This window comes from Notechis scutatus, unplaced genomic scaffold, assembly GCF_049901735.1.
Source record: "Notechis scutatus isolate UNSWTSFEM ecotype Mainland unplaced genomic scaffold, rNotScu1.2 NSCUSCF20, whole genome shotgun sequence".
Lineage (NCBI taxonomy): Eukaryota > Metazoa > Chordata > Lepidosauria > Squamata > Elapidae > Notechis > Notechis scutatus.
Window position 1 is genome coordinate 691,038 of NW_028263147.1, and position 27,933 is coordinate 718,970.

A 27,933-nucleotide genomic window follows, 5' to 3' on the forward strand; every position below is an offset into this window, starting at 1 on the left:
AATTAATCTGTGGAACAACTTGCCTCCAGAAGTTATTGATGCTGGAAGTTTTTAAAAAGAGATTGGACAACCAGTTATCTGAAATCGTAGAGAATTTCCAGAGGAGGTTGGACTAAAAGAACTCTTAAGGTCTCTTCCAACTCTGTTTTTCTGACAAATGTTCCCCAACATTCCTGTATAGTGCAATATTAATGCAATATCAGGGGTTTTCAATTCAATGTATAGAACGTGAAGGATGTGTGTTTATTTTCATAGTCCTAATGTACACTGAAGATGGTATTTAATTTCATTGTATGAGGTGCAATGACAATAAAGTAAACTAAAGACCCTTACCAGCCTGGAGGCTCTGAGATACCATTAACACAAACCCAATATTAACACTTCACGTGATCTTGATTCTATCCCTCTGTTTATGCAGCCTGGAACTGTGTGTGTGTGTTTTTTTTTTTTGCAGCTGCTGCACACAGCTGGCTCATATTCAAGTAATTGTCCATTAAGACTCCAAGTTCCTGCTTCCAGTTACTATTGAGCAAGGTATCACATATACTGTACCTGTGCATTTGGTTTTTCTTGCGTAAATGTAGAACCTTACTTTTTTCACCATTGAATTTCATTTTGTTAGCTAGCGCCCAATGTTCAAGTCTGTCCAGATCCTTCTGGATCTTAAGCCCATCTTCTGGAGTGTTGGCTATTCCTGCCGGCTTGGTGTCACCCGCAAATTTTATGAGTTCCCCATCTATCCCCTTGTCCAAGTCATTGATGAAGATGTACTGGGTCTAAAACAGAGCCTTGGGGTACTCCACTGTATACTTCCCTCCATGTAGATGCAGTTCCATTCAGGACTACTCGTTGAGTGTGGTTGGTCAGCCAGTTACAAAGAGGATGGAGAAATGTGAAGATACTCCAATTCTTTTCTGAATGTTTTTTTTTTATTTTTACCATTTTCACTGTTCTGTAATGTTGGAATTGTAAGCTGCTTGATCGCTTGATTTAAGTTGTGCAGCTTGTTGAGGTAATTCCCCGTTAGGAGAATGAGCGCATACAGGGAGACGTAGTGAGAGTAATGTTGAATAACACACCCACAACACTGTACAGTAAATATAGGTTTTTACTTCCAATAAATGTTTAAGCACAGTCGAAGATAAGCAGTCCAAGTCATTCACAGGTAAAGCAGTCAGTTTTCAGTCCAGGGATAATCCAAATATCAAAGTCCGTTATCAAAAACAGTTCAGTAACAGACTTACATCAAATCCAAGAATAAGAGTCAATTAGGAGGAATGGCAATACTCTCCAACAGAACGAAACAGAGACTCCCTGAGATGTCTTCTGAGACTACACAACCCAGGTTTCTGGTTCCATCTTATGGCCTTTTGAAAAACCACACCCAATTACAGTTTTAGCATTTTCTTAAAGACATAGTATTAAAATGTCTATCCTAGTTTATATATTTCCAACCCAAATTAACTGTTAGATGACTTACATTCCTAACACAGCAACAGAAATGGAAGGTATCAGGCATGCTGCAAGGAATGGACGTTTGTCTAAGGAAGCGAACTGGAGGCGAGTTTGTGTATGTGTGGTGGTGGTGGGGTTTGCATGCAAGAGGAGGCTGGCCAGGATGGGAGAAACCTCCAGAACAGAGGAAAGATTGAAGTGGAGGAAGGAAGAGGAGGAAGAGGGGATGAAAAAACATGAGAGTAAGCGAGAGGGGAACCACAGAAGGGGAATTATTGATGGCAATACTGGGAAATGGAGGGAGATGGAAACAGAGCAATATTTCTCAAACTCTTAAGGCACGGGGACTTCAACTTCCAAAATTCCCCAGCAAACCAAAAAAGGATTAAGACTTTGGAAAAAGTGCAAAGAAGAGAAACTAAGATGATTTAAGGGCCTGGGGACAAAAACACACTAAGAAAGGTTGCAAATTAACAATTAATCGTGGGCGCTTCGTAAGTGGAAGTGTTTAAAAGAGTCTAGAGACAGTCATTTATATAAATTGGTATACTATAACCTAATCCTACGTAGCTTTTTCTCTGGTAATATCACACTACTAACCAGAGCATACAAAACATTTGCTAGACCAATACTCGAATACAGTTCATCAGTCTGGAATCCACACTACGTATCTGATATTAGCACAATTGAGAAAGTCCAGAAATATTTCACAAGAAGAGTTCTCCACTCCTCTACTCGCTGTAGAATACCTTATGCCACCAGACTTGAAATTCTAGAACTAGAAAACCTTGAATTACGCCGTCTTCGGTCTGACTTAAGCATGGTATACAAAATCATACATTGCAATGTCCTACCTGTCAATGAATACTTCAGCTTCAACCATAACAACACAAGAGCACACAATAGATACAAACTCAAAGTAAACCGCACCAAACTTGATTGCAGGAAATACGACTTCAGCAATAGAGTGGTCAATGTCTGGAATACTCTACCCGACTCTGTAGTTTCTTCCCCAAACCCCAAAAACTTTAACCTTAGACTGTCTACTATTGACCTCACCCCTTTCCTAAGAGGCCTGTAGGGGGCGTGCATAAGCGCACCAACGTGCCTACCGTCCCTGTCCTTTTGTTTCTCTTATTCTTCTTTTATTTTTCTTATATGTACCCATTTCATGTATTCACAACTATGTATACACTTATACTTATTATCTTGTAAACAATTGGCAAATCAAATAAATAAAAATAAAATAAATAAAAACTATAGGGTCTCCAGCTTGAGCAGGGGGCTGGACTAGAAGACCTCTAAGGTCCCTTCCAGCTCCATTCTCTATTCTTCCAAGCTAGAAAACCAACGCCTGTAATATGGAAACCCGCTCCAGGCGTGATTATCTAGCTCTCCCACGCACCCACTTCTAACAATCCCGACACGGAAATAGGCCGACCACCTTGGGAAAAAAGAAGCCCGGGTCGTAAAGCAAAAAGACTCGCATCGGGCAAGAAAATAACGTGGGAAAGCCGAACCTAAAGGGGCGCAACTGCGCAGGCGCCGCTCTACACCCACACACGCCACCCCCCGCCCGCCGGCGCCCTCCTCCTTTCCTCCCCTCCTCCTTGTTGGCGCCTGCGCGCGCCCGCGCCCGCGAGACAGAGCGGCTTTTGAACGGCGTCGCGTCGGCCCAATGGGCGCCGCCCATCGGCCGCGCCGCCGCCAATGAGCGGCGGCGCTCGAACGGGGGGAGGGGGCGTGGCCAGCGACGCCACCCGCCTCCTTCTCCTGCTGCTGCTGCCGCCGCTGCTGCTTGATTGAGGGACCGACTCGTCGCGCGGCCGGAGGGACCCCCGCCAGCCTTATTTTTTTCCCTCCTTCCCTCTCCGTCGCTTCGCTGCCGCCGTTTCCATCCTCCTCTTCGTCCCTCCCCTCCCCTCTCCCCGCCGCCATCTTCCTCTGCCTTTCTTCGGCGCCCGTCGTCAGGTGAGCGCGGCCGAGGCGGTTGCCGCGGGGGGAAATGGAGTGGGTGGGGGGAGGGGGAGGAGTAGGCAATGGGGAAGGGCTTGCTTTGCGGCCTGGGTGTGACGCGAAGGGGGTGTGGCCTGCGTCCCGCGCCTGCGCGGGCGCGCGAGGGAGGGAGGTAGGCAGCGGCGCAGGCGGCCTTACGTGGGAGGGGCGTGCCGTGACGTCACAGGGCGCGGGAATCGCGTCATAATCCCCGGACCGGCCTTGGAATTGCCCGGCGCGCGCGACCTGCACTTGGCTCCTCCTCCTTTTTTTTTTCCCCCCGCTCGAGCGAATTTCAGGGACGCGTTTCTTCAGTGAGGCCTCAAGTTTTGGAAAGAAGGTAGGCCGGGCCGGCCATTTTCCTCACGCCGGGCATGGAGGCCACAGCGCCATTGTTGCGGAGGGAAGGGAAGGAAGGAGGGGCGAGCGGAGAGGCCTTTTTTTTTTTTGCCCGGAAGCCCCTGCAGGGAGGACCCTTCCTCGGGCCCACTCCTATTTTTTTTTTCGACGTTTTGACCCTCTTCTAAAAAGCCCCCATGTCGGAATCCTCTGCCCCTCGTTGAGGGACGGAAATTCCAGATATCCAGACAAAATGGCCTACCTAACGGCAGCTGTTGAGGCGCGGGGCTCTCCGAGCTACGTTGTTTTGAAGGGGCGGGAGGGGGAGCAAATCGTTTGTCTGAAATGGTATGGGTTTTTTTGTTTTTTTTGAGCAGGGGGTTTGGACTAGAGCAGGAGCTTGTGGGCTTCCAACTCCCAGAATTTCGTCGTCCCCCCCCCACCAGCCATGCTGGCTGAGGAATTCTGGGAGTTGAAGTCCACAAGTCTTAAAGTTGCCAAGGTTGGAGACCCCTGGACTAGAGGACCTCCAAGAATAGAATAGAAAAAATGTAGAAAAGAATAAATGTAGAATAGAATAGAATAAGGGGATGGAAATTAGAATAGAATAGAATTCTTTATTGGCCAAGTGTGATTGGACACACAAGGAATTTGTCTTGGTGCAAATGCTTTCAGTGCACATAAAAGAAAAGATACATTCGTCAAGAATCATCAGGTACAACACTTAATGATAGTCATAGGGTACAAAAGCAGTCAAATCATACCAGGAAACAGTCAATGTAAGTCATAACGATACAAGCAACAAAGTTACAGTCATACAGTCACAACTGGGAGGGGATGGGTGATAAGGAATGATGAGAAGATTAATAGTGATAGTAGTGCAGACTTCGTAAATAGTTGGACAGTGTGGAGGGAATTATTTGTTTAGAAAAGGTCCCTTTTCCGATGCTGTGATTTTGTGGAATGGAAAGAAGGACCAGGGGGGACATGGCAGCAGGATTCCAGTATTTGAGGGGCTGCCCAAAGAAAGGGGGGGTCAAACTATTCTCCAGAAGCCACTGAGAACGGGACAAGAAGCAGTTGATGGAACTCATCAAGGAGAGAAGCAACCTGGAATTGAGGAATTTCCTGACAGAACAATTAACCAGTGGAATGATTTCCCTCCAGAAGTTGTGGGTGCTCCAACACTGGAGGTTTTTAGGAGGAGATTGGAGAAGCATTTGTCTAAAATGGGATAGTTTTTCCTGCCTGGGCAGGGGGCTGGACTAGAAGACCTCAAAGGTCCCTTCCAACTCTGTTATTTTGTTTTCTTGCAGACATTTCATTACCCAGCTAGGTAACATCAGTATCTGGAAGAAACTTCTGCAGCCAACGGTCCAGCTCAGTGAGCACCGAAGTCCCTAATTAGAAATATTCTCTAATATTATCTTACAAGACTATATAGGAGAAGAGTAAGGTCATAGCTTGCAGTGTGTAGGTTAAGTAAAATGTTAAATCTCATAGTGGATGCTAGTCATTTATTAGTTTATTTTAAGAAAAAGAACTAAATGAGAATCCTGCTTGTGAATTAAATCTCTTGCAAAACAGCTTTGTTTCAGGGATAGTTTAATCCTTAAAAAACTGCAAAAGATTGTTTGCAAACGCCTGTTTATAGGAGACTGGCTCGGAGGTCAGTAGTTCCTTTCTGCCACCTTGCTATTAATAGAGGTAGTCCTCTACTTACAACAGTTGATTTAGTGACTGTTTAACAATGGTGCTAAAAAAAGCAGCTTTTGGCCATTTTTCACACTTAACGGCCAGTGCAGCATCCCCATGATCATTTGGTCAAAATTCAGGTGCTTGGCAACTGGTTCATACCTATGACCATTCCAGCCTCTCAGGATCACGTGATTCTGACAAGCAAAGTGAATGGAGAAACCAGATTCACTTAACAAGTTACCAACTTACCAACTCCAGCAGGTAGATTTGATTTAAATCAAGTCAATTTAAATTACAATTTAAATCATGATTTAAATCACTAGTAAAAAGGCTTGATTTAAATCAATTTGATTTAAATCATAATTTTAAAAGGGCAACTGTCATCTCTGTCCTGCAGCAGCTCCTCCTCTGACCTGCTTTTGATCCACTGACAGTCCCAATATTGCAGAATATACAGCCTCATTCTACATAACTAAGCTCCCATTCATCCTGAACAAACTAAATTATTAATGTATCTTACATAGACAACTTTTTAGGTAGATTTTTGCTCCAAAAGCATTTTATTAAAATAAATTGGCTTAAAAAAATGATTTAAATAAAATCCATTTTTTAATTTTTTTTAAAAAAATCAATTTTTACCCACCCTGAACTCCAGTGATTCACTTAACAACTCTGGCAAGAAATGTCGTAAAATGGGGCAAAACTCACTTAACTCACTCAAAAATAGTAATTTTGGGCTCAATTGGGGTCATAAGTCGAGGACTATTTATATATAATACTTCTGTCAGGAGGGTAAGGCTAAATAGTTTATCCTGGAGGTAATGTGTGCAGTTATTAAGAGGGAATACTAACTTAATAGCACATACAGGGATCTAAAATGTTGATGCTCTGTTAGTATGCATAATCCTCATTTGGTATTATTAACTGACTCAGCGTTCTAGGCAAAGTTAGTTGGGCTTTGTGATCACTTTGAAGTTAATCAAATGTCTGCATGGCTAAATAGAGCTTTGAACCTGAATCTCTAATCATTGCAGTGCCTTATTGGTGTGAGAGTTGGAAGACTGGCCCTATTATAGAGAAAGATTAGAAAGACACACTTCAGTGTTTTTCTCCATAAAAGAGACTAAAGTTTGGTGAGTTAGTGTGGAAACTTTCTGTGTGAGCTATTATTATAGTGCTACTGTTTCCATGCTTTGTTTAGAATCACTACAATTTGAATTGAAGACATGGTACTTCACAATAAAAATACAAAGGTAGCAGAAGATCCAACTTTTACTGGTCACATATAGTAAGAAGTTGTTAGAATCTTTGTTCTTTCCATGATAGATCAGTATTAGGCCAGCCTTTTTCTCATGAAAAGGGAAGGTAAAGAAAATGATCTGACAATGATGTGTCTGTCCTTGGATGCAACAAAACTTATTTTTGATACATATAAAATTGGGATTAGAAGGCATTTAAAAAAAAATGGTTGCATCAATTAAGTTTAATAAGTATGCCATACTGTGTAATTTTTTGGACAATCATTTTGTCCAGGATGGAATAAAGACTCCTGCCTTGGGCAAGGGTTGGACTAGAAGTCCTCCAAGGTCCCTCCCAGCTTTATGATTCTACTTTAGTTAGAAGGGGGGAAAGTCATCGAAGCATCATGAATGTACGTCAGTATACTGCGTGTCACTCTGCTTGATGGGAAGTAAGCGAGGGTATATTAGCTTTCACAATAACCTCTAGATACAGATCTGAGGTTCCACAGAATAGCATTAAGGTGCTTGGGCTGGAAGTGGACTTCAGTTATGGCATATTGACTAGAATGTGCTAATGCTTTTTAAAGTTTTTTTTTAAACTTGAATATATCTTCTGTTAAACAGTGTGTTGTCTGGGTGCAAATCTCTGCTATTACAATCAAAATGTACAGTATATGTTACATTGATAATTCTCTAATCTTACAATAATAATCAGCATTATGATTCTATTCGTTTCTCCCTCTTAACATATCTTCTAATGAAAATATATTAGGTATAATAGTCTTCATAGTAATAATCACATTGTTTATATCTCTGTCTTAACATATATTCTTTATTTTACTAATCTCCATTTATTTCTCACTTCTGTTGTTCTCCAACCATCCATAGCATAGCTCCCATGTCATATAATATTCAGTTTGTTTTTTCTCCTTTATAGCAAGTGTTAGTCTATTCATTTGTGCTCTTAGTAGCATCGAGTAGTGCTACCTGTATAGTAAGTAGTATGTGAGTAAAATACTCCATTTCTATACAGCATAAATAAAAAAAACTCTGTGAAAGCCTTGGTTAGCCACATATATGTTATTCCTTACGGGCAGCAGAAGTCTATTTTTGGGCTTTTTTTGTTTTGGTTTTGCTAACAGTAGTATATGGAAATATTGATTTAGAATAAATGCAGGAAATCGATGATTAAAAGTTGATAGATAAGGTGCATGAATAAATGAGAACTGTCAATGATGAGTGTCAGTTTAGAAAAAAAAAAAGTCAAGTGTGTGATTTACAGCAGGTTTACTCTGTAACATAGCAAATGAATTCATATTAATTGAAAAGCACGATTGGTTTGATTATTTATGATGACGGGCTGAGACAATTGGCAGAGGTGAGGAGTATGGTGGAGTGGGGTGGATTTTGGTAGTGTCAAAGGAGAACCCTGTTTTAAAAAAAAAGGGACCTGGAAAAGAGGAGAGTAAAAAAAACAGCACCTGTCCTTTGGAACCTTGTTCCCCCTTTGCCAGCTAGTCTGGGGAATCTGGCCATGTTGGTAGACAGCCTAACAGGTAATCCTCATCTTACAACAGTTCACGTAGCAATCAAAGTTACCATGGCACTGAAAAAAGTGACTTATGACCCCTTTTCACACTTATGACCAATGCAGCATCAAGTGATTTACATTTGGATGCTTGACCACTGATTCACATTTATGATGGTTGCAGCGTCCCGGGGTCACATTATGCAACCTGACAAGCAATGAGTCAATGAGGAAACCAGATTTACTTAACAGCCGTGTTGTTAATTTAACAACCGCAGCGATTCACTTAGCAAATGCGGCAAGAAAAGTGGTAAAATGGGGCAAAACTCACAACAAATTTCTCACTTAGCGATGTCAGTTTTGGTCTCAATTGTGATGGTAAGTTGAGGACTACCTGTAACTATGTTTTTAGGAATGGAATGGTGCTTCCCTGCAGATTATCTTTTAATGTTTAATTATTTTAACGGTTTTTTGCAGGGTTTTTTCCCCTCTCTCTATTGCTTGTTTAATTCTGTAAACCAGGGGTGGGATGCTAGCGATTTGGCCCGGTTCTATAGAACCTGTAGCTGCGAAGAGCAGCTGACACCGAACCAGTTCGGTGTTTGGCCCACCCGCCTGCCCGGGCTCTAGGCTGTCTTTTATTCCCTGCTTTTCCTTCCTCAGCTGCTTTGCGTGGCGCAGCTGAGGTTGAAAAAGCAGGAAATGAGGATTTTCAAACGATGTGCACCCAAGCGCAGCTGTCCAGGTGGCACAGCTGATGATTTCTTGCAAACGCTGCACACACGATTGTCCGCAGTTCAGAAAACCGGCAAATTGCTCCACTGGCTGGCCCCTCCCCTCCCACTCACTCCTTACCTGGTATGTGAGCCATCCAACTTTGGTAAGTTGCTATTTTTCCTCCCCCGACCATCAGCTGTTCTGCTCTGGTGGGAGATTTAGATTAGCTAGAAAGCAGGAAATCCTTGGATTTCTTGCTTTGGATCTAATCTAAAAACAGAGCCGAACCTTCCTTACGACTGAAGCTTTTCAGTGCAGACTCAGGTAGCCGATTGCAGATAGATCTCTAAATTAATCTGTGATTCTGTGAGCAACTCAATCTGCCTGCCTGCTTTGCCTGATTTTGGGTAAAAGTTTCTCTTTTTTTAATAAAAGAATCAATATTTACATAAATACAATATTTACATGTAAGCCATGCCCACCCAGTCACATGCCCACCAAGCCACACCCACAAATTAGGCCACACCCACAGAACCGGTTAAGAAATTTGAATCCCACCCCTGCTGTAAATCTCCCATATTTGCAGCCGTGAGATGGTCTACTATGGAAATTTAATAAGTGAATGAATAAACTAGAACAATTGTAGGCTGAGAAAGTATCAATTCTGTATGAAAATAACTAAATTTGAATTGAAAATTGACATAGAGGGATAAACAAGTATCTAGCAAGGGTAAGAACAGTGGTAATTTCTGCAAAACAACTGCAAATTAAATAATCTGAAAAAAAACAACTTTAGGGGTAATTCAGAACAAGTCATTTCTGAGGAAGAACATTTGGGAAGGAAGTAACTAGGTTGGCAATAGTTGAGGTAACTCTTCCTAAAAGCTACAAAGGGCCATACTTGGGAGCCATTTAGTTGGCAACTTCGACTGGTGTTTAGCAAGATAAAATGTGGGTTAGGCTTAACTTTCCTTATATACTTTATTCTGCCCGGGTGCTTTGGAGAATAAGAACAGAATGGCGGAGTTGAAAGGGACCTTGGAGGTCTTCTAGTCCAACCCCTTGCCTAGGCAGGAAACCCTATACCATTTCAGACAAATGGTTGTCCAATCTCTTCTTAAAAACTTCCAGTGTTGGAGCATTCACAGCTTCTGGAGGTAAGCCATTCCACTGATTAATTGTTCTCACTGTCAGAAAATTTCTCCTTAATTCTTGCTTGCTTCTCTCCTTAGTTAGTTTCCTTCCATTGCTTCTTGTCCTGCCTTCAGGGGCTTTGGAGACCTAGATGAATACATTGTTTAGCTTGGGATGGGAGGACGCTGCAAGGGGGGGAAAAAAGAGTACTGAATAAGTTGATCATTTCTCCCTCTCTGCTGATTACCTTTTCCAAGTTACTCTTGGTAGAATATGCTGACGAACCAAGCATGTACGTGGGAGTATAAAACATGAAGAAATACACAAATTGCCTGGTGTAATTCGAACCAGTGGATGAACTTCTTCTTATATTGTATTTCACTATCAGATTGACACGTTTTTTTTTGAAAGAAGATCCCAAAGGTTTGACAGTTTAGCCTTGTAATTTTTTTAAAAATAGTTTTTGTTTTGCCAGTAGGTCCATTCTGGAGTATTCAGAAGGTGGAAAAGTTTAAAAAAATCATAATTGAATTCTCCCCCCCCCCATATCAAATATGGTAATAGTGACTGAATAGAATACAGGTATACAGGAATAATTTCTTTGTTCAAAACCTAAGTTTCTGTAACTGATAGACAGCATTCTTAAAGATCACTTTTCCTTTTTTTATTGGATTATTCTTAATAAAACTGCATATTATTACCTTTACTGTCAGGCTCTTGTAATAGGCAGTGTTGTTAAAGATGAACTTTTGGTGTAATTGTTATGTGGAAATAATTGACTGACTTAAAAAATTTCAACTGCAGAAGAGTGCTGCAGTTCCCTCGCAGAAAGGCCTTTTCTGTTTTAACTTAGGCATGTATTTTGTCCACTGTCACCCCCCCCCCCCCGTGAATTTTACTTCCTTTTTTCTCACCACTGGGCATGAAACAAGCTTTTGTCCCTGGGAAAATTTATGTCAATTAGCATTGGTTCCGTAGCGTACGTGTGCGGAATGGAAAGGGCAGGGTATGACTCCCACCGTGGTATTATTTCCAGAATAAATTGGAACACATTCTTGCTGAAAGTTCTTGTTTCAACGCTATCGTTTTACTCCTTCCCTGGGAATGTGTGTATTTGTCAGAAAATAGAAAATAACAGTTCAGTGATTGGCAGGTTCTGTGGTCTAGTTCAAAATCTTTGCCGTCCGCTGGCAGTTTCGCTGGAAGTCCTCCATAGATGTACATTTGTGTTGCATTAAATTGTGATGTCATTCAAGTGTATCCAGAGGAAGAAGGAAGAATCTGCTTTTGAGCAAGCTCTTGTGCAGCTGGCACACCCAGATCCAACTAGTTGTAGGCTGGGCGTTCTACTGAGGATAGAGCTGTGTTTGGGCATTTGTGGTTGACTGTCTAGAGCAGGGGTGTCAAACTCAGGGTTGTGTTTGACCTTGGGCTGGGGTGGGTGTGGCCAAAGTGGGCGTAGCCAGCATGACATCACTTGTGCTGGGGGTGCCTGTGGTGGCCTGAGCGCTCTGCCAATGAAAACGGGCTCCTGAGCTCTGTTTTTGGCTGCAATGGCCTGCAACCCTCTGCCAGCGAAAACAGAGCTTGGTGGGGGGTGCGTCGCCCTCCTGAGCTCTATTTTCACTGGCAGAGGCACTGCGAGCCGGCCCGCTATTTCCAGGGTGGCCCTGTGGGCCAGATTTGGCCCCCTGGCCGTGAGTTTGACACCCCTGGTCTAGAGAAGAGGTTGTCCAACCTTGGCAACTATAAGATCTGTGAACTTCAACTCCGGGAGGGAGGGAGGGGAGGGAGGGAGGGAGGGAGGGAGGGAAGGAAGGAAGGAAGGAAGGAAGGAAGGAAGGAAGGAAGGAAGGAAAGAAAGAAAGAAAGAAAGAAAGAAAGAAAGAAAGAAAGAAAGAAAGAAAGAAAGAAAGGCCCTGGTGGTGCAGTGGTCAGAATGCAGTATTGCAGGCTAAGTCACTGCTCACTGAGTCGACCTGGAGCTGGTCGATCCTGACCAACTCCAGGTTGATTCAGCCTTCCTTCAGTTCGATCCTGACCAGCTCCAGGTTAATTCAGCCTTCCTGGGTAAAAGGAAGACCCTGATTGTTGGGGGCAACTCGCTGACTTTGTAAACTGCTTAGAGAGGGCGGTAAAAGCACAGTGAAGCGGTACATAAGTCTTAAGGGTTATGATAATGCATGTGCGGGATAGGCAGTTTTAGGGGGCGCCCTTTTCCATTCCATTTTTGCCTTTGTCTGCAGCATAAAAACCCAGAACCGAGCAATGTGCTTGCCTTCTTGACAGGTTTCATCTCTCGTTAAAATGTCTAATGGTTATGAAGACCACATGGCTGACGACTGCAGGGACGATATCGGCAGGACAAATTTAATCGTGAACTACCTTCCTCAGAACATGACCCAGGACGAGTTACGGAGTCTCTTTAGCAGCATAGGGGAGGTGGAGTCCGCCAAGCTGATTCGCGACAAAGTGGCAGGTAAAATACTCCTCTTTGAATACAGGTAGCCCTCCACGTATGACGACGGTTGAGCCCAACGTTTCTGCTGATAAGCAAGACAGTTGTTAAGTAAATTTTCCCCTATTCTATTACTTTTCTTGCCATTGTTGTTAAGTGAATCACTGCCGTTAAGTTATTGTGTTTCCCCAAAAATAAGACCACGTCTTACAATTTTTTTTGCCACCTAAAAAAGCACCAGGCCTTATTTTGGGGCGGATGTCATCCACTGACTAACCTCACTTGCACGGGTTGCCCCCCTGGCCTCCTTTTCGCTGTCAGAGGCCTTCAGGAACTACTACTGTGGCTGGCAAGGCTTTCCTGGAGGCCTCTGCAGCCGATACGAGAGCTCTGGATCGATCCGGAGCTTTGCTCTCAGCTCCAGAGGCCTTCAGGGAAGCCTTGCCAGCCTTGCCGGCTGCAGAAGAAATGGGCCGGCCAGGTAGGTGTCGGGGTGTGCGAGGCCTGGCTACAACTGCCCAAAGGTAAGTAGTAAGGCAGCTCCACCTCCCCCAATCCCCACCCTGCCTTAATTTTCACCTATCCACTCTGGAATGGGTGGGGTTTTGATTAGGGCTTATTTTGGAGAGTAGGGCTTATATTGGGCGCACGTGTAAAAATCAAGCTTGGACTTGCTTTCAGGGTAGGTCGTATTTTCGGGGAAACAGGGTAGTAACATGGTTGTTCAGTCATTCTGGTTTCCGATCAGAAAGTCGCAAAGGGGGATCACGTGACCCTAGAACACTGCAACCGTCATAAACACGAGTCAGTTGCCAAGCGTTTGAATTTTGATCCTATGACCGTGGGCATGATGAATGGTCGTAAGTGTGAAAAATGGTCGTCAGTCACTTTTTTCAGTGCCCCTGCGACTTCCAGCAGTTGCTAAATAAACCATTGTAAGTCAAGGGGAATCGGTAGCGTACTGAAATCTTGCTTGTCAAAAGGACAGGAGAACGATTTTATTTTATTTTTTTGCTAAGGAAAAAAAACAGACTTTTGTTCCTCTTGATGCAAAATTACAATTATTTGCAGTTAATTATGTGTCTCCCTTACCTATGAACTGGTGTCAGCTTGGTGTCTTGACTGTCTGCGTGTGGCTGAACGTTTTTTTTTTACAGATAAAGGACCTTTTAGGTCATCTAGTCCAACCCCCCACCCCCCACCTAAGCAGAAAACCCTACACAGTTTCGTTAAGTTAAGGCATACTGTATGACATGTCATGCCTCCTGATTTCTGACACAGTTGTTGAAGAATGGATCTGACCGGGCAGAGATATTTTTAAAAAAAAAAGATCCAGAAGAATGGTGGTGCCAGTCCCCTTGTATTTTAAATCACACTGACTGCTACTGGATGGCAGCCCACTTTTAACCCTCTGCAGTAACTTTCAAAAGAAGGCCATGCTTATAAGTGAAAGGACTTTTCTGAAGCAGAATTAAAATTTACTGTGATCTACTAAAGCTTTGATGGGCCTTGAAAGAGCTGTTTTCACCTTTGCAATTCCTAGGGCACTGGTGGATTTAACCCCTTCCTTACCCCCCATTAAAGAGACCACTGAAGAAGCAGAAGCTTTTGGAATAAATATCAGATTCGTAAGGAGAAGCTTATCAGCATGTTTGGGTACATCCCAGGCTCCAGGGTGAAAATGTAGCCATTTATGAGGAGTCCACCGAGCTCGGAGACTACCAAGGATGCCCTCATTTCAACCCTGAGCTACCATTACTTTCCTGTCTTGGTAGCCGTTTATGCTTTGTATCTATATTTTCCTTTATAAAACCCATTTTCTTTTGAAATGTGGGATTTTCATTTCAGAGAATGATGGAACGGTGTCGTCCCCCCCCCCCTTCTCTCTCCTCTCTCTCCTCTCTGAAAAGAATTAAAAGAGACTTTTTTTCCCTACAGGACACAGCTTGGGTTATGGTTTTGTGAATTACGTGACCGCGAAAGACGCTGAAAGAGCAATAAACACGCTGAATGGCCTGAGACTCCAGTCCAAAACTATCAAGGTAAGAAACGTCCATAATGATCGCTTAGGCTGCCAAGAACTGGCTACCTTACAGTGCTCATTCCTCCTCCCCAGAAGCGATGGCTGCTCTTCTTTCTCCTGAGCGACCCACGGCAGAAGATGGCCTGTTCCACCTGTTTCCCAGCAGACCGTTTCTTTCCTCCTTGAGGTGGCTGGATCTCTCTCCTCCCATGGTCCCAACGCCCAAAGAGCAGCTGGACAGAGTTTCATGGGGAAAAGGCCTCATCTGTTGATGGGATTTTTTAATGTGAAGGAATATGCTGGGGCCAGGGTTTCATCCATCAGATAAATGATGATGAAGGAGATGGCATTACTTGTCCTTGCTCTTTAGTGAACTCTGCCCTGGGGAGGCCAGTCCCCCTATGGGAGACATTTACATGCCTGTAAGACTGTCTCTCCTGAGATAGTAGTTTGGCATTTGATAGATTTTATTTTATTTTTTAAAAAAGGGTGTTGCAAGCCAGCTAATCGTTAAGGCATCTTAGTAATGGTTTGTCCAGCTTTCTGTAGCTGACACATTTCAGATATATTAAACCTGCCTGCCTGCCTGCTTCCCCCTCCTTTCATCCATCCCTCCCTCCCTCCCTCCCTCCCTCCCTCCCTCCCTCCCTCCCTTCCTCTCTCCCTCCCTCCCTCCCTCCCTCTGAGCAGCTTGAGAGCTTTCAGGGCAAAGGGTGAGGAAAAGAATATTTTATCCCTAAGCATAATACGTACCCAAGGTTCTCCCCTGGGGTAAGTCAGTGTAAGAACTGGGAGTTGGGTTTGGCTCTCTTCTTCCTCTGTCTCGTGGCTCCCCAGGGGATGGCACAGACCCTCCCTCGGAGAATCGGGAAGGAGGCGGCCTCCACTCTGAGCAATCCAGCTGCCCTGGCTTTGCCACTGGAATCATCTGGCCGTGTGCCACACCCCTTATGAATGAGCTCCTTGTCCCCTTCAAAGCTGGCATTCTTCAGCTCTGGGAAGTCCAACTGGGGACTGTTAACATTTGGATCCTTCATGGAGTTACAGGTTTGTGAGTTAAGTTGTCCTTGCAGAGGGCTAGTATTTAGCTTCACCGCTTAGTGCCTCTCCTGCAGCATCCTGTGAGATGAAAATATTACGAACTGTTCAGTGTCTCCTATGTGTGTGTGTGTGGGGGTGTCTGAGGCTGGAAGAGGCTGGCATAGTATTTGATTCCGGCAGGTGCCACCTTTCTGGCTCCTGCTGTTAGGAACTGCTGCTTTTTCCATTTGTGTATTTATCTGCTTATTTATCTGCTCTTGGGTTTGGCAAAACAATTTTATTTGCTCAGGAAGGTGTTAATGGACTAGCTTTGGACAAAAAATTAGGATTCAAACCCTTTGGGGAACAGAAGCAAGTAAAAACACAAACCTCAGCACCATCTCTCCGCATTGCTTGTGGCAGCTCTGGAGCTGCTCAGTCATCCAAATCACAGTTGTCTGAAATGGCCTTTTATTTTTCTTCAAAAGGCTGTATTTTTTCCCCCCCAGAGGAGGGAGACGATGTTTTGCTTCCCATCCAAGAAGCTTCATCCATTCTGACTGGATGGTGGGAGGGATGGAAGAAGTTAGTTCTGACAATGGTGAAGAACTGATAAACCTTCTTGGATGAGAAGTGAACCCCCTCCCTCCTCCTACTCAAAGGGGAAAAAACCCCAGTCCAGTTGCCTTTTGAACTTGCCTTTGAGACAAAGAGAAGAGAAAAAAAATATTGGAATGAAGAATGGAAAATTGGAATAGAATATGGGAATAGAAAAGAAGAATAGAAGAATAGAATAGAATATGGAAAGAATAGAAATAGGAATAGAATAGAATATGGGAATAGAATAGAAAAGTAGAATAGAATATGGAAAGAATAGAATAGAAATAGGAATAGAATAGAATAAAAAATAGAATATAATAATAGAATACAATATTGAAATAGAATAGAATGCAATATGGGAATAGAATAGAAAGATAGAATAGAATAGAATATGGAAAGAATAGAATAGGAATAAGAATAGAATAGAAAAATAGAATATAAGAATAGAATACAATACAATATGGAAATAGAATAGAATGTAGAATAGAGAGTAGACTGGCATGGCATGGCATGGCATAGAGTTGGAAGGGAACTTGGAGGTTTTCTAGTCTAACCCCCTGCTTGGGCAGGAAACCCTATACCATTTCATACAAGTGGTTATCCAATCTCTTGAATCATTTATTGATCTGAAATAATGTTTTGCAGGCATGACCCCGTCCATATATTTACCAAATCCCAGAAATTTCTTTGGGTGTTTCAGCTGTGTGAATTCAACGTACGCATTCCATTTTTCCCCCCAAGGTGTCGTACGCTCGCCCAAGCTCTGAAGTGATTAAAGATGCAAACTTATACATAAGTGGGCTGCCACGGACAATGACGCAGAAGGACGTCGAAGACATGTTTTCACGGTTCGGACGCATCATCAACTCGCGCGTGCTGGTTGATCAGACTACAGGTGTGTGAGCCACAAGCAGTGCAGTCTCCCATCCACTTGGCTGGCTGCTGATCTACTCCAGAAATTGTCCAAGGGGAGTGTGTCTCTCAAACTTGGCCCTTTTAAGAGGTGCAGGCTTCAACTCCCAGAATTCCCCAGCTAGAGGGATTGAGGACCACCCCTCTTAAATTGGCCAAGTTGGGAAACACTCATTTAAATAGCAATAGCACTTTATAGACTTACATACCGCTTCACAGTGCTTTTACCGCCCTCTCTCCACGGTTTACAGAGTCAGCCTCTTGCTTCCCCACAATCTGGGTCTTCATTTTACTGACCTCAGAAAGAAGGCTGGAAGGCTGAATCCGCCTTGAGCCGGTCAAGATCGAACTCCTGGCATTTGGCAGAGTTAGCCTGCAATCCTGTATTCTGACCACTGTGCCACCACCAGCTCTTGCAAGAGGAAGAAAGGAAGGAAGTGGAGAAAAAAAAAGAGAAAAAGGGAGGAAAGAAGAGGGAGAGAAAAGAGATGGGAAATGAGAGATGGAGATGGAGGAGGAGAGCAAGAAGAAATGGAGAAAAAGAAGGGAAGGAAAGAAAAGAAAGAAAAGGTGCGAAGGACGGAGGGAGGGAGGGAAGGAGGGAGAGAATAGCAATAGCACTTAGACTTCCATACCGCTTCACAGTGGTTTTACAGCCCCTCTAAGCGGTTTACAGGGTCAGCCTCTTGCTCCCCCCAACAATCTGGGTCTTCATTTTACTGACCTCAGAAAGAAGGCTGGAAGGCTGAATCCGCCTTGAGCCGGTCAAGATCGAACTCCTGGCATTTGGCAGAGTTAGCCTGCAATCCTGTATTCTGACCACTGTGCCACCACCAGCTCTTGCAAGAGGAAGAAAGGAAGGAAGTGGAAAAAAAAAAGAGAGAGAAAAAGGGAGGAAAGAAGAGGGAGAGAAAAAGAGATGGGAAATGAGAGATGGAGATGGAGGAGGAGAGCAAGAAAAAATGGAGAAAAAGAAGGGAAGGAAAGAAAAGAAAGAAAAGGGTGCGAAGGACGGAGGGAGGGAGGGAAGGAGGGAGAGAATAGCAATAGCACTTGGACTTCCATACCGCTTCACAGTGGTTTTACAGCCCTCTCTAAGCGGTTTACAGGGTCAGCCTCTTGCCCTCAACAATCTGGGTCCTCATTTTACTGACCTCGGAAGGACAGAAGGCTGAGTCAACCTGGAGCCTGGTGATATTCGATACCCCTGGCGGTGAGCAGTGAGTTATCCTGCGATCCTGCATTCTCACCACTGTGCCACCGTGGCTCTTAAAGTGTAGTACCTATTGATAATTATTTCCCCCTTTTTGAATACCATTTGGGCACAGGTAATCCTCGATTTAAAACAGCTCATTTTGCGACCACTTGAAGTTACAACGTCACTTTAAAAAAAATGATTTACGACCATTTTCACCCTTAACAACCCTTACAGCATCCCCATGGTCATGCGATCAAAATTCAGACACTGGGAAACTGATTCGTATTTACGACGGTCTCAGTGTCCCTGGGGGCAGTCATACGATCCTCCTTTTGCGACCTGGCAAGCCAAAATCCACGGGGGAAGCCGGATTAGTTTAACAAGTGTGTTACTCACTTAATCACTGTGTCAATTGAGTCACTTAAGAACTATGGCAAGAAAAGTCATACAGTGGGACAAAAATCCACATAGCCCTAGCACTTAGACCTGTATCCTGCCCCATAGCGCTTTGCAGCCCCTCTCTGAGCGGTTTGCAGAGTTAGCATCATTTTGCATCTTGCCACCCAACCATCTGGGTCCTCAGTTTACAGAATTCGGAACGATGGAAGGCTGGGTTCACCTTGAGCCGATCAGGATCAAACTCCTGGCTCTGCAGGCTCTTCCCTAACAATTGTTTTCACTTAGCAACAGCAGTTTTGGGCTCCGTTGTGCTCGTAAGTCAATGGCTACCTGCCATTAGGGTGGCTTGGCCGCAGGAAGTGTGGGGGTAGATTGGAACCCATCTCCTGGTGTCCCCCAAAAGAGGGTTTTCAATTACTACTTTAATTCAGGATGGAAAAAAAAAAGATACTACTATTTCTTGATGCAGATCGACTCAATTTTGGGAGCCTTCTAAATATTTCTAAATATGAGCCACGGGGGTGCAGTGGTTAAGAGTGCAGTCCTGCAGGGCTAACTATGTTTGCTGATTGCCGGCTGCCTGCAAAATTTGGCAGTGCAAACCCCACCAGGCTCGAGGTTGACTCAGCCTTCCATCCTTCCGAGGTGGGTAAAACGAGGACCCAGATAGTTTGGGGGAAAGTGCTAATTATCATTGCTATTTCAATCTTAAACCGTACCAATTCAGCAAGGTTGGGCCTTCTACTCTACTGAGACTAAAGCCAAGCTAACTTTGCCCTTAACTTCTTAATATTAGATTAGGAATAGAATAGAATAAATAAGAAAAGTAACAAGAATAGAATAGAACAGAGAACAGAACAGGAACAGAATGGTTGGTTGGGCCTTCTACTCTACTGAAACTGAAGCCAAGCTATTTAATATTAAACTAGACTAGACAGTAGAGTAGAAGTAGAGTAGAACAGAACAGAATTGGAAGGGACCCTGAAGGTCTTCTAGTCCAACCCCCTGCTCAGGGAGGAAACCCTATCCTATTCCAGACAGCTTCTGAAGTCCATGGGCCTCACAACGTCTCCAGATGTCTGGATTGCTTCCCACTTTCCTGGTAAACCACCTAATGCTGCAATGGCGAACCTATGGCACGCGTGCCAGAGATGGCATGCAGAGCCCTCTCTGTGAGCATGTGTGCTGTCGCCAGCTACTCTTCTGGTTTCTGGTGCACATGTGTGCCGCCCAGGTGGTCTTTGCGGGTGCCAGAGCACTGGAAAACAGCCTGAAAAGGCCCCCCAAAACGGCCTCAAAACAACCGAAAAACACCCCCAAAATGGCCCCAAATGGAAAGGTTCGTCATCACTGACCTAGTGGTTCCGACCCAGGCGGAAAACCGACCCTTCAGATGTGTGTGTGTATATATAGATAGATATATATTTCTCTCCCTTTGACTTCCAGGCTTATCCCGTGGGGTTGCTTTCATCCGGTTTGACAAGAGATCAGAAGCTGAGGAAGCGATTTCAAACTTCAACGGCCACAAGCCGCCGGGCTCCTCCGAACCCATCACGGTGAAGTTCGCAGCCAACCCAAACCAGAACAAAAACGTGGCCCTCCTGTCCCAGCTTTACCACTCCCCAGCTAGACGGTTTGGGGGGCCTGTCCATCACCAGGCCCAAAGATTCAGGTAGGTTAGGAAGAACAAAATAATCCAGAGGTCTGTACTCTCTTCCCTCCCTCCCTCCCTCTGTTTCTCTCTCTCTCTCTCTCTCTCTCTCTTTCCGCTTCTTCTGCTCTTTTTGTTTTTTCCTTTTTGAAGTCATTGCTGTTCATTCTCAAGAGACAGCACCGAGTCTTCCAATAGATAGGTCGGCGGAAGGAGAAGGAAAAACACCCCTGTTTTAAATAATTATTGCCCCACCCCACAATATTAGGGTTAATTCTGTGGTGAAGTGACTGATTCTGCAAAGCCACCTTTTCGAGGGAGGGGATGCTGTTGGTTGCCCTCCCCACCCCACCCCTTTCACCCAGCCCGATCATCCGAGTGGGTTAATTTAGATAGCATCCTGTTATTAATTCCTCCTGGGCTCCACCAGACAATAATAGCCTTGTGAAGGGATCGCAATAGCAGTCTGTGTAAATTTGTATTTAGTGATTTCTGCTTTTTTACTTTAACCAACTCTCTCCCGATATTTCTTGACAGTTCCCGTGGAACCCATCAGCTCGGTCCCAATTGCACCTCCAACTTCTTCCATTAGATTTTTAAGCACATTCTGTATAATTTTAGAAAGCTCTGAAACAGTTTTCTTTCATACTTAATGGCAGTGGAGTGTTTTTGACCCCAAATGAATATGTACCCCCCCCCCCTCCCTCCCAAGTATGTCAGTAATCATTGTGGATGTCCATATCTGTTCTTATTATTATTATTATTTTCTTTTTAATCTTCTGTTCTCTCAGATTATTTTTTACTCTTCTCACTTTCTTTCTCTCTCTCTCTTTTTTTTTCCTCATAGAATTTCATTTAAATAGAGAATTAAAAAGCCCTTCAGATCCTCTTTCCCCTATTAATAAAGATTGAAAATTTGTCTGTCTGATCTGATGCTTCATAACAGTGTGTTAAAAATACAAGATTTTAAACTTTTCTTGGAAAAAAAAATGGTGACATGGTATTCATTGCAAAAATTGGTTTTTCAAATTGGGTGAGTCCAGCACTAAACCCTCTGTCTTCCCCCAAGTCTAAAAAAATTATACTACGGGGTTCCCGTTATTGTTTTTCTTTTTCTTTTTTCAACCCCCCCCCTCCTTCCACTGCTTTTCTGACTTAAAAAATAATTGCTTCAAGTGGTTTATAGAACTAGAAAAACGCAAATTATAAACCAGTGAGGGCCACATCATAGTTCAGCAAGACACAAAACTGAAAACCATTAAATAGACTCAGATGTCATTCATGTTAAAGCCACCAATCAACCCCCAGGTTCTGACAGCGGCACTTGACAATTGCCTTTGCAGGGAACAAGATCTGTTATGGTCTTAAGATTTTCAAATTCGTACATTTGCCTTTGTGGACAAGTGTCCAAATAAGAGCCCTGAAAGGTGTGTCCAACAAATTCTGGTGAAACTTAACCTGTGTGATTTTATTAGAAAGTAAGATAGCCAATCTGCTCAGTGGTTGCTATTGAAAAGCACACAGTTTTCCCTCTGTCCTTTGCCATTGTTGGACAAGACACAATAATTGTAAATCAGCAGAAGTATTTAAACCAAGTGTGTCTTAAAAGAGTTGTTCACATATTTCCCAATTTCCTTTCCTCCCTCCCTCCCTCTCTTTCTCCTTCTTGCCTTCTTTCTTTCCAATCTATCTCTCCTTCGTTCCTCCCCTCCCTCTTTTTTCCTCCCTCCCTTCTTTCCTTGAACTTTTGGCTTACAGCCCAGTCTTGCTATTTTCTTCCCCACACCACCTCCCCACTCCTGCTCCTCCTCTCCTCCCCCCCCTTCAAAAAAAAAAGATTCCTAGCTGGCAGACAAATGTACAGAGGAGGGAAACTTTTAAAACAGGCTGACTTACAGTCTTTCAAGAGTTATTTTGATCTTAAAAATAGAATGGAAAGATGCATGAATCGTATTTGTATGCCCCTATTGGATAATCCATCCTTCTGAACTCAGTTCTGGATTTAAAAAATTGGGGGTTTGGAAGCATGCATGCCAGTTTGTTAAAAGCGTGTACATTCTCAAATCATCCTTTTTTATATCTGTATAAAAAAAACAACCCTTAAGACCATGTTCCACCTGCCCAGCATGTAATTTTGCAGAGATATTTTTAAAATTGCCCTGCAAATGCCAATGATTTTATCTCTAAACTCTCCAGTTTGATGGCAGGTTAGAGCGAGCATCCCCGTAATATTTAGGATTTTCTTTCCAAATACAAAGTCAGATTCACATAAAAGTACCCTGTTTCCCCGAAAATATGATCTACCCTGAAAGTAAGTCCTAGCTTGATTTTTACACGTGTGCCCAATATAAGCCCTACCCCCAAAAATAAGCCCTAATTAAGTTCCTACCCACTCGAGTGCACAGGTAAAAAATTAGCTAGGGTGGGAATGGGGGTGATGGTGGAGCTGCCCTACTACTTATCTTTGGGCAGTTGTAGCCAGGCCTCGCACACCTTGACACCTGTCTTGCCAGCCCATTTCTTCTGCAGCCGGCAAGGCTGGCAAGGCTTTCCTGAAGGCCTCTGGAGCTGATAAGAAAGCTCTGGATCGATCCAGAACTCTGTTATCATCTGCAGGGGCCTTCAGGAAAGCCTTGCCGGTTACAGAAGTTCCCGAAGGCCTCTGACAGCAAAAAGGAGGCTGGAGGTGACACGCGCAAGTGAGGTTTTCAGTGGATGACATCCCCCGAAAATAAGACCTGGTGCCTTTTTTGGTGGCAAACAAATTATAAGACAGGGTCTTATTTTCGGCGAAACAGGGTATTAAAAGTATTGATTGCCCCTGCATGCTTCCCATATTAATTCCAAATGACTTTCAGAAGTTTTATTATAGCTTTTAATCTTGCCAACAATTCCCGCATTTTGACTGATGAGCTGTTTAAATTTACGTTGCGTTTATCTTGAGAAGGCTGGATGAAGAGATGGTCCTGGCTGTCTCTCCCCTCATAAGCCAGATCGTGGCTAGCTGTTTCCCGGATAAGGCAGGAAGAGATGAGCAGTAGAGGTTCGATCAAGCTCCCATCTGGCATGCTAGTGGCTTTTTTTTTTTGTCATTCTAAAGTATTTTTTAAGATTTCTAGCATCTTTTTTCCTACTCCACTCATGCAGAAGCGCCCTTTAGCTGGAAATGCTTCGATCTCTTGAGTGATTTGCTTAATATCAGTAAATCATAAAGTCACTAATACAATATTTTTCCTAAATTCCTCAGTGGGATGAGAATAATAAGCTGAGAATTAGTTAAGTGCCGTCTCTAATGAGAATGAGAATCTATTATTCTCCTGTTGAGAATAATAATCAAGTCAGAAACCATTAGAATTTTAATCGCTCGCTCACAAAAAGTTTGTATCAGAACAGAAACGAGAATGCCGCCAGCCACCATTTCATTATAGCTTGTAGCTTTTTAAAGCAAATTAAAGCTAGTTCATCCCTTAAAGACATAATAAAAGTAGTTAATTTTCTATTGAGAAATGGCATTTGAAACATGGCATTACAAATTACTTAGCAAAAGCTCTCTGCTTGTTTCATTTAGTATATCCCCTCTTTCTTGAATGTCTTGTTCATATCCTCTTCCATTCCTCTTTTATGATTTTTATGTGGATAGTGACACTTTTAATTCACTGGGCTGTGTATATATACCTTTGTAAACTCAATCCATATCATGCAAATGGCCCTCTTTTTAATTTACTGCTTCTCTGGTTTTGGATTACCTATTCCACTCTTAATGTGCTTTTTTTTTCCGTGTTTCGTTTTTGTTACTTTTCAAGTCTCCTCACTCCTCTTCATGCAATCTTTTAACTGCAAATTCCTCCTAGAGAGTTTCTTCCCTGTGAAAAACCTTGCATGTCTTTTTAAAAAGTTGCCCGCCTCCTGAAGTGTGTGTGGCCTCAGAGGGGTTTCTTTTAGAATTCTTGTCACTTGTTAAATAAATAATGTTCTTCTTAACTGCCTGTACTCGCCTTCTTCCGTATAAGGTGAGAATACCCCTGCCCCCAAGTTAGGTGACTTCAGGGCAGGTTAACGTGGTTTGAAGGATCCTGAATGACCTGTGCACATGCAGCCAGTGTTAGGTTAGTGGGTTTTTTTTTCCAGCCGTGCAGCCTTAAGATGAACGGACTTCAACTCCTACATACTAGCTGGAGAATCCTGGGAGTTGAAGCCCACCCATCTTAAAGTTGCAGAGATCGAGAAACACTGCTCTGGAGCAATCAGAAAGCATGATTTTGGGTGTGTGTGTCTAGCTTGAAAGCCTCACCAAGCTGGCTGAATTGGGAAGAATGTATATGTGAATCCCTTAGCCCCCTGGGACCCCAGGTCTTTGGGAGACATGGCCATTTCTTTCCCCTCGTTCCACTAAGAACATTTGGCTACCGTGGGAGTTACTAAAAGCCAAGATTAAGCCCCTAAATAGGAGATGGAAGAGAGGTCACCAAAGAGAGGAGAAGGAAAGTGAAATATGCTGCCTTTTGCCGGTACTACTGGGTGCAGCCGACTCTTGAGACATATCATTCATTTAACCCTTGATCCTGGTCTTCCGCCATCCCCCTGGATGTATATTCTCCAATGGGACACATCCATAGCCAAGAGTTATCAATCGTGCTCTCTGGTGGTAATTTTGTGCGCCAACAGCTTTGGCTGTTGGAGCAATTATCTGAAGCATTTAAGGAATGAATGCACTGCTTCCCCCCCCTCCCTTTCTCCTGGCAACTCTAAAAAAACCAGAGAAATACTTTTTGAGACCCACGTATGGGTTTTTTCCAGACCCACGTGTGGGGGAGGGAAAAAAAAATGGACCGAGTTCAAAAGAGGATCTTCCAAAATGGTCACCTTTCATAGGCCCTGCTGCCCCTCGAATGACCATTTGGCCGGACGATGAAATGCACTCTCCCAAGTCAGATAAGTCAGCCTGTAGATTCCCCTTGAAAAACGGGAGTGTCGTCTCGATCGGTAGCCGCTAGCCACTCAGCCCCTGGCCCCTCTGGTTCTGCTTCATCAGCGAGGCATTATTTTGTCCAGTCAGAAAAGCAGTCTCTTCCCTACCTGAACAGAAGGTTTCCCCTCTGCCGCCCACTCCCCTCAAACCTCCCCTGGGTCTCTTTGAGTGTGAGGTTTCTGCCCCGTCGCAGTCACCTCGACGCACGTAAGCCGATGCCAGGGGAGGGACAGTGTGATAACTTTGCTCTCCTAGATCAGCGGGAGGGAAAAAAACCGACAATCTGAGGTTGGTGGGGGGAGCAGGGAGAAAATCCTTTTCTTGGTGGCCCCACGCAGCATCCTGGGAATGACTCCTCCTTGGGTTGGTTAGAATTGGGTGGGAGAACAACAGGATTTCTGGGGGGGTGGGAGGGGAGTGGGAATGAAAGAGGGCCCCCATGCCTGGTCTTCCAGCATCTCCCTGCCCGTCTCAAGTCCCACCAAGTGCTTTGAAACCCCAAGGTCGCCCGGCTCAGTACCGATTGCCAGCCAAGGCCCCCGAAAGCAGCAACCTCTTCCGTTATGCCCCATGCGTGCTTCTTGCCCTGAGGATCTGAATGCAGGAGGCCTGGTCTCCAGCTATGGCCCTGGAGGAAGAGTCCTGGCTTGACCTGGGCAAGGGACAGCTTGATCCTGTCTTTGTTCCGTTCACGAGGACCCTGTGCAGGAGACGCTCCTCCTGGTAGATCACATCTCCGCCTTCACAGACTCTCTCTGTTTTTTTAAGGAGATAAAACTTGCTGGCGGGCGACAGTCAAAGCAGCAGAGAAATGTATGGCACCAGAGAGGTTGACCTTATTTAACGTGGCACGAGCTTCTGTGAAGTAGAGCCCACTTTGCCAGGCGCTAGGAAGGGCTGGTGTCGCGGCCCCGACCATCTCCAAGCGGAGTGAGGGGACTTCTAGATGACGTTGGACCCCAACTTCCATTGGGTGTCTTTTTTTTGGGGGGGGGGGGATAATTCGTTTTGTTTTCCACCCGCTAGGATTTTGGGATTAAGCAACATCCTGTCTAATTTTTCCCACTCCTGACTTAGAAACGGAGAGAAGTGATCTCTGCGGCTGTGGTCTTTGTCACAAGAAGGCCGATTTAATACCTGTATTATGAAAGAAACCCACGAGTGGTGCGGTGGCCTTGAGGTGGAGCTCTCGCCTCACAGTCCAGAGAGGCTGCGAGTTCGATCCTAGGGAGAGGCAGATATTTCTCCTCTTCTGGGCACGATGAGAATATATCTGCTGAACAAAACCCCACATTGGCAACAGGAAAGGCATCCGGCCATTAAAACACTCCGCTCCATTCAGTTGCCCAGACTCCACCCCTCAAGGGATTATGGGGTCATTAAAATATGATGATGATGATGAAAGAAACCCACTGCGTTCTGTCACCGAACCCAGGAAAAAGCTGTGGGATTTCGGTGTGGGGCGTCCTTTCATATTACTTCTATTAAATGGGCCTAACTTAGCTAGAAAGCAAAAATAATAAATAAATCAGCAGCGGCCCTCCTTGCAGGGAAGAGCTCCCTCTTCCTTAGTGTGTAAGTTGTGACTCAAACCCACAACTGCTGCTGATATTCTCCCTCCCTCCCTCCCTCTCTCTCTCTCTTTCTCTCTCTCTCTTCCTTGGCTTTCTGACCACAGCCTGCCTCTTACTTTCCTCTCCTGCTCCCCCTTCCTGCCCACCCTTCATTTTTGTGTTACTTCAGCAAATGGGAGGTAGGTGGGCGGGCGGGCGGGCAGTGCTCCTTCACCCATCTGGTGAAGTGGGGCCTAGCCTAAGAAGGTTGACCCAGCATTGGTTTCCCCCCCTCCCCCTTCCTAAAAACGGTGCCTTTAAACTACCGGTCCTGCCCACGGCAGGGGAGACAAGAGAGACCCTCTCCGCCGAGGATGACCACTGGGTTGCCCCTCACCACGGTGTTTTTTTTTAAGGAAAAACAAAAACAAAAATCTTGAGCCCTGTTTGAGTTTTTTGCTTGATTGAACTGACTTCTTTTTTTTTGTTTTGTTTTGTTATTTTGTTTTGTTTACATGAACTATTGTGTGCTTTTTATTTGCTAGGTTCTCTCCCATGGGTGTAGATCACATGAGTGGGCTTTCTGGTGTAAATGTCCCAGGAAACTCCTCTTCGGGCTGGTGTATCTTCATCTACAACCTCGGCCAAGATGCCGATGAGGGAATCCTCTGGCAGATGTTTGGCCCCTTTGGCGCGGTGACTAATGTGAAAGTCATCCGTGACTTCAACACCAACAAGTGTAAAGGCTTTGGCTTTGTGACAATGACAAACTATGAAGACGCCGCCATGGCCATAGCGAGTCTTAACGGCTACCGGCTGGGGACAAAATCTTGCAGGTTTCCTTCAAAACCAACAAGTCCCACAAATAACTTCGCTCGTGGCTTTTTTTTTTTTTTTTTTTTTTTTTTTTTTTGTATGGAATAGATAATTGAGTGACAAAAAAGTGAGCTCTCTCTTTTTTTTTTTTTTTTGGTTAGTGTACAACTCATTTCCTTTTTCTTTTTGGCGCCAATTTTCACGAAGTTGTTCGTCTTTAGTCTATA

General features: G+C 44.2%; 1 protein-coding gene and 1 long non-coding RNA gene across 2 annotated transcripts; one reads left to right on the plus strand and one right to left on the minus strand.

The window, feature by feature from the left end:
* Positions 1-3,167: 3,167 nt before the first annotated feature.
* Positions 3,168-27,848, plus strand: ELAVL1 (ELAV like RNA binding protein 1). Its single transcript, XM_026690176.2, is given in 7 exon segments — positions 3,168-3,426; positions 12,397-12,586; positions 14,504-14,607; positions 16,950-17,103; positions 20,164-20,389; positions 27,436-27,704; positions 27,707-27,848. Coding segments are annotated over 6 exon segments (978 nt in total). The 5' UTR covers positions 3,168-3,426; positions 12,397-12,414; the 3' UTR covers positions 27,760-27,848.
* LOC148128578 (uncharacterized) lies at positions 20,933-22,873 on the minus strand. Its single transcript, XR_015746262.1, has 2 exons — positions 22,558-22,873; positions 20,933-22,437 (listed from the first exon to the last, which is right to left on the minus strand). It is a non-coding gene; the product is annotated as an uncharacterized LOC148128578 (long non-coding RNA).
* Positions 27,849-27,933: the final 85 nt, after the last annotated feature.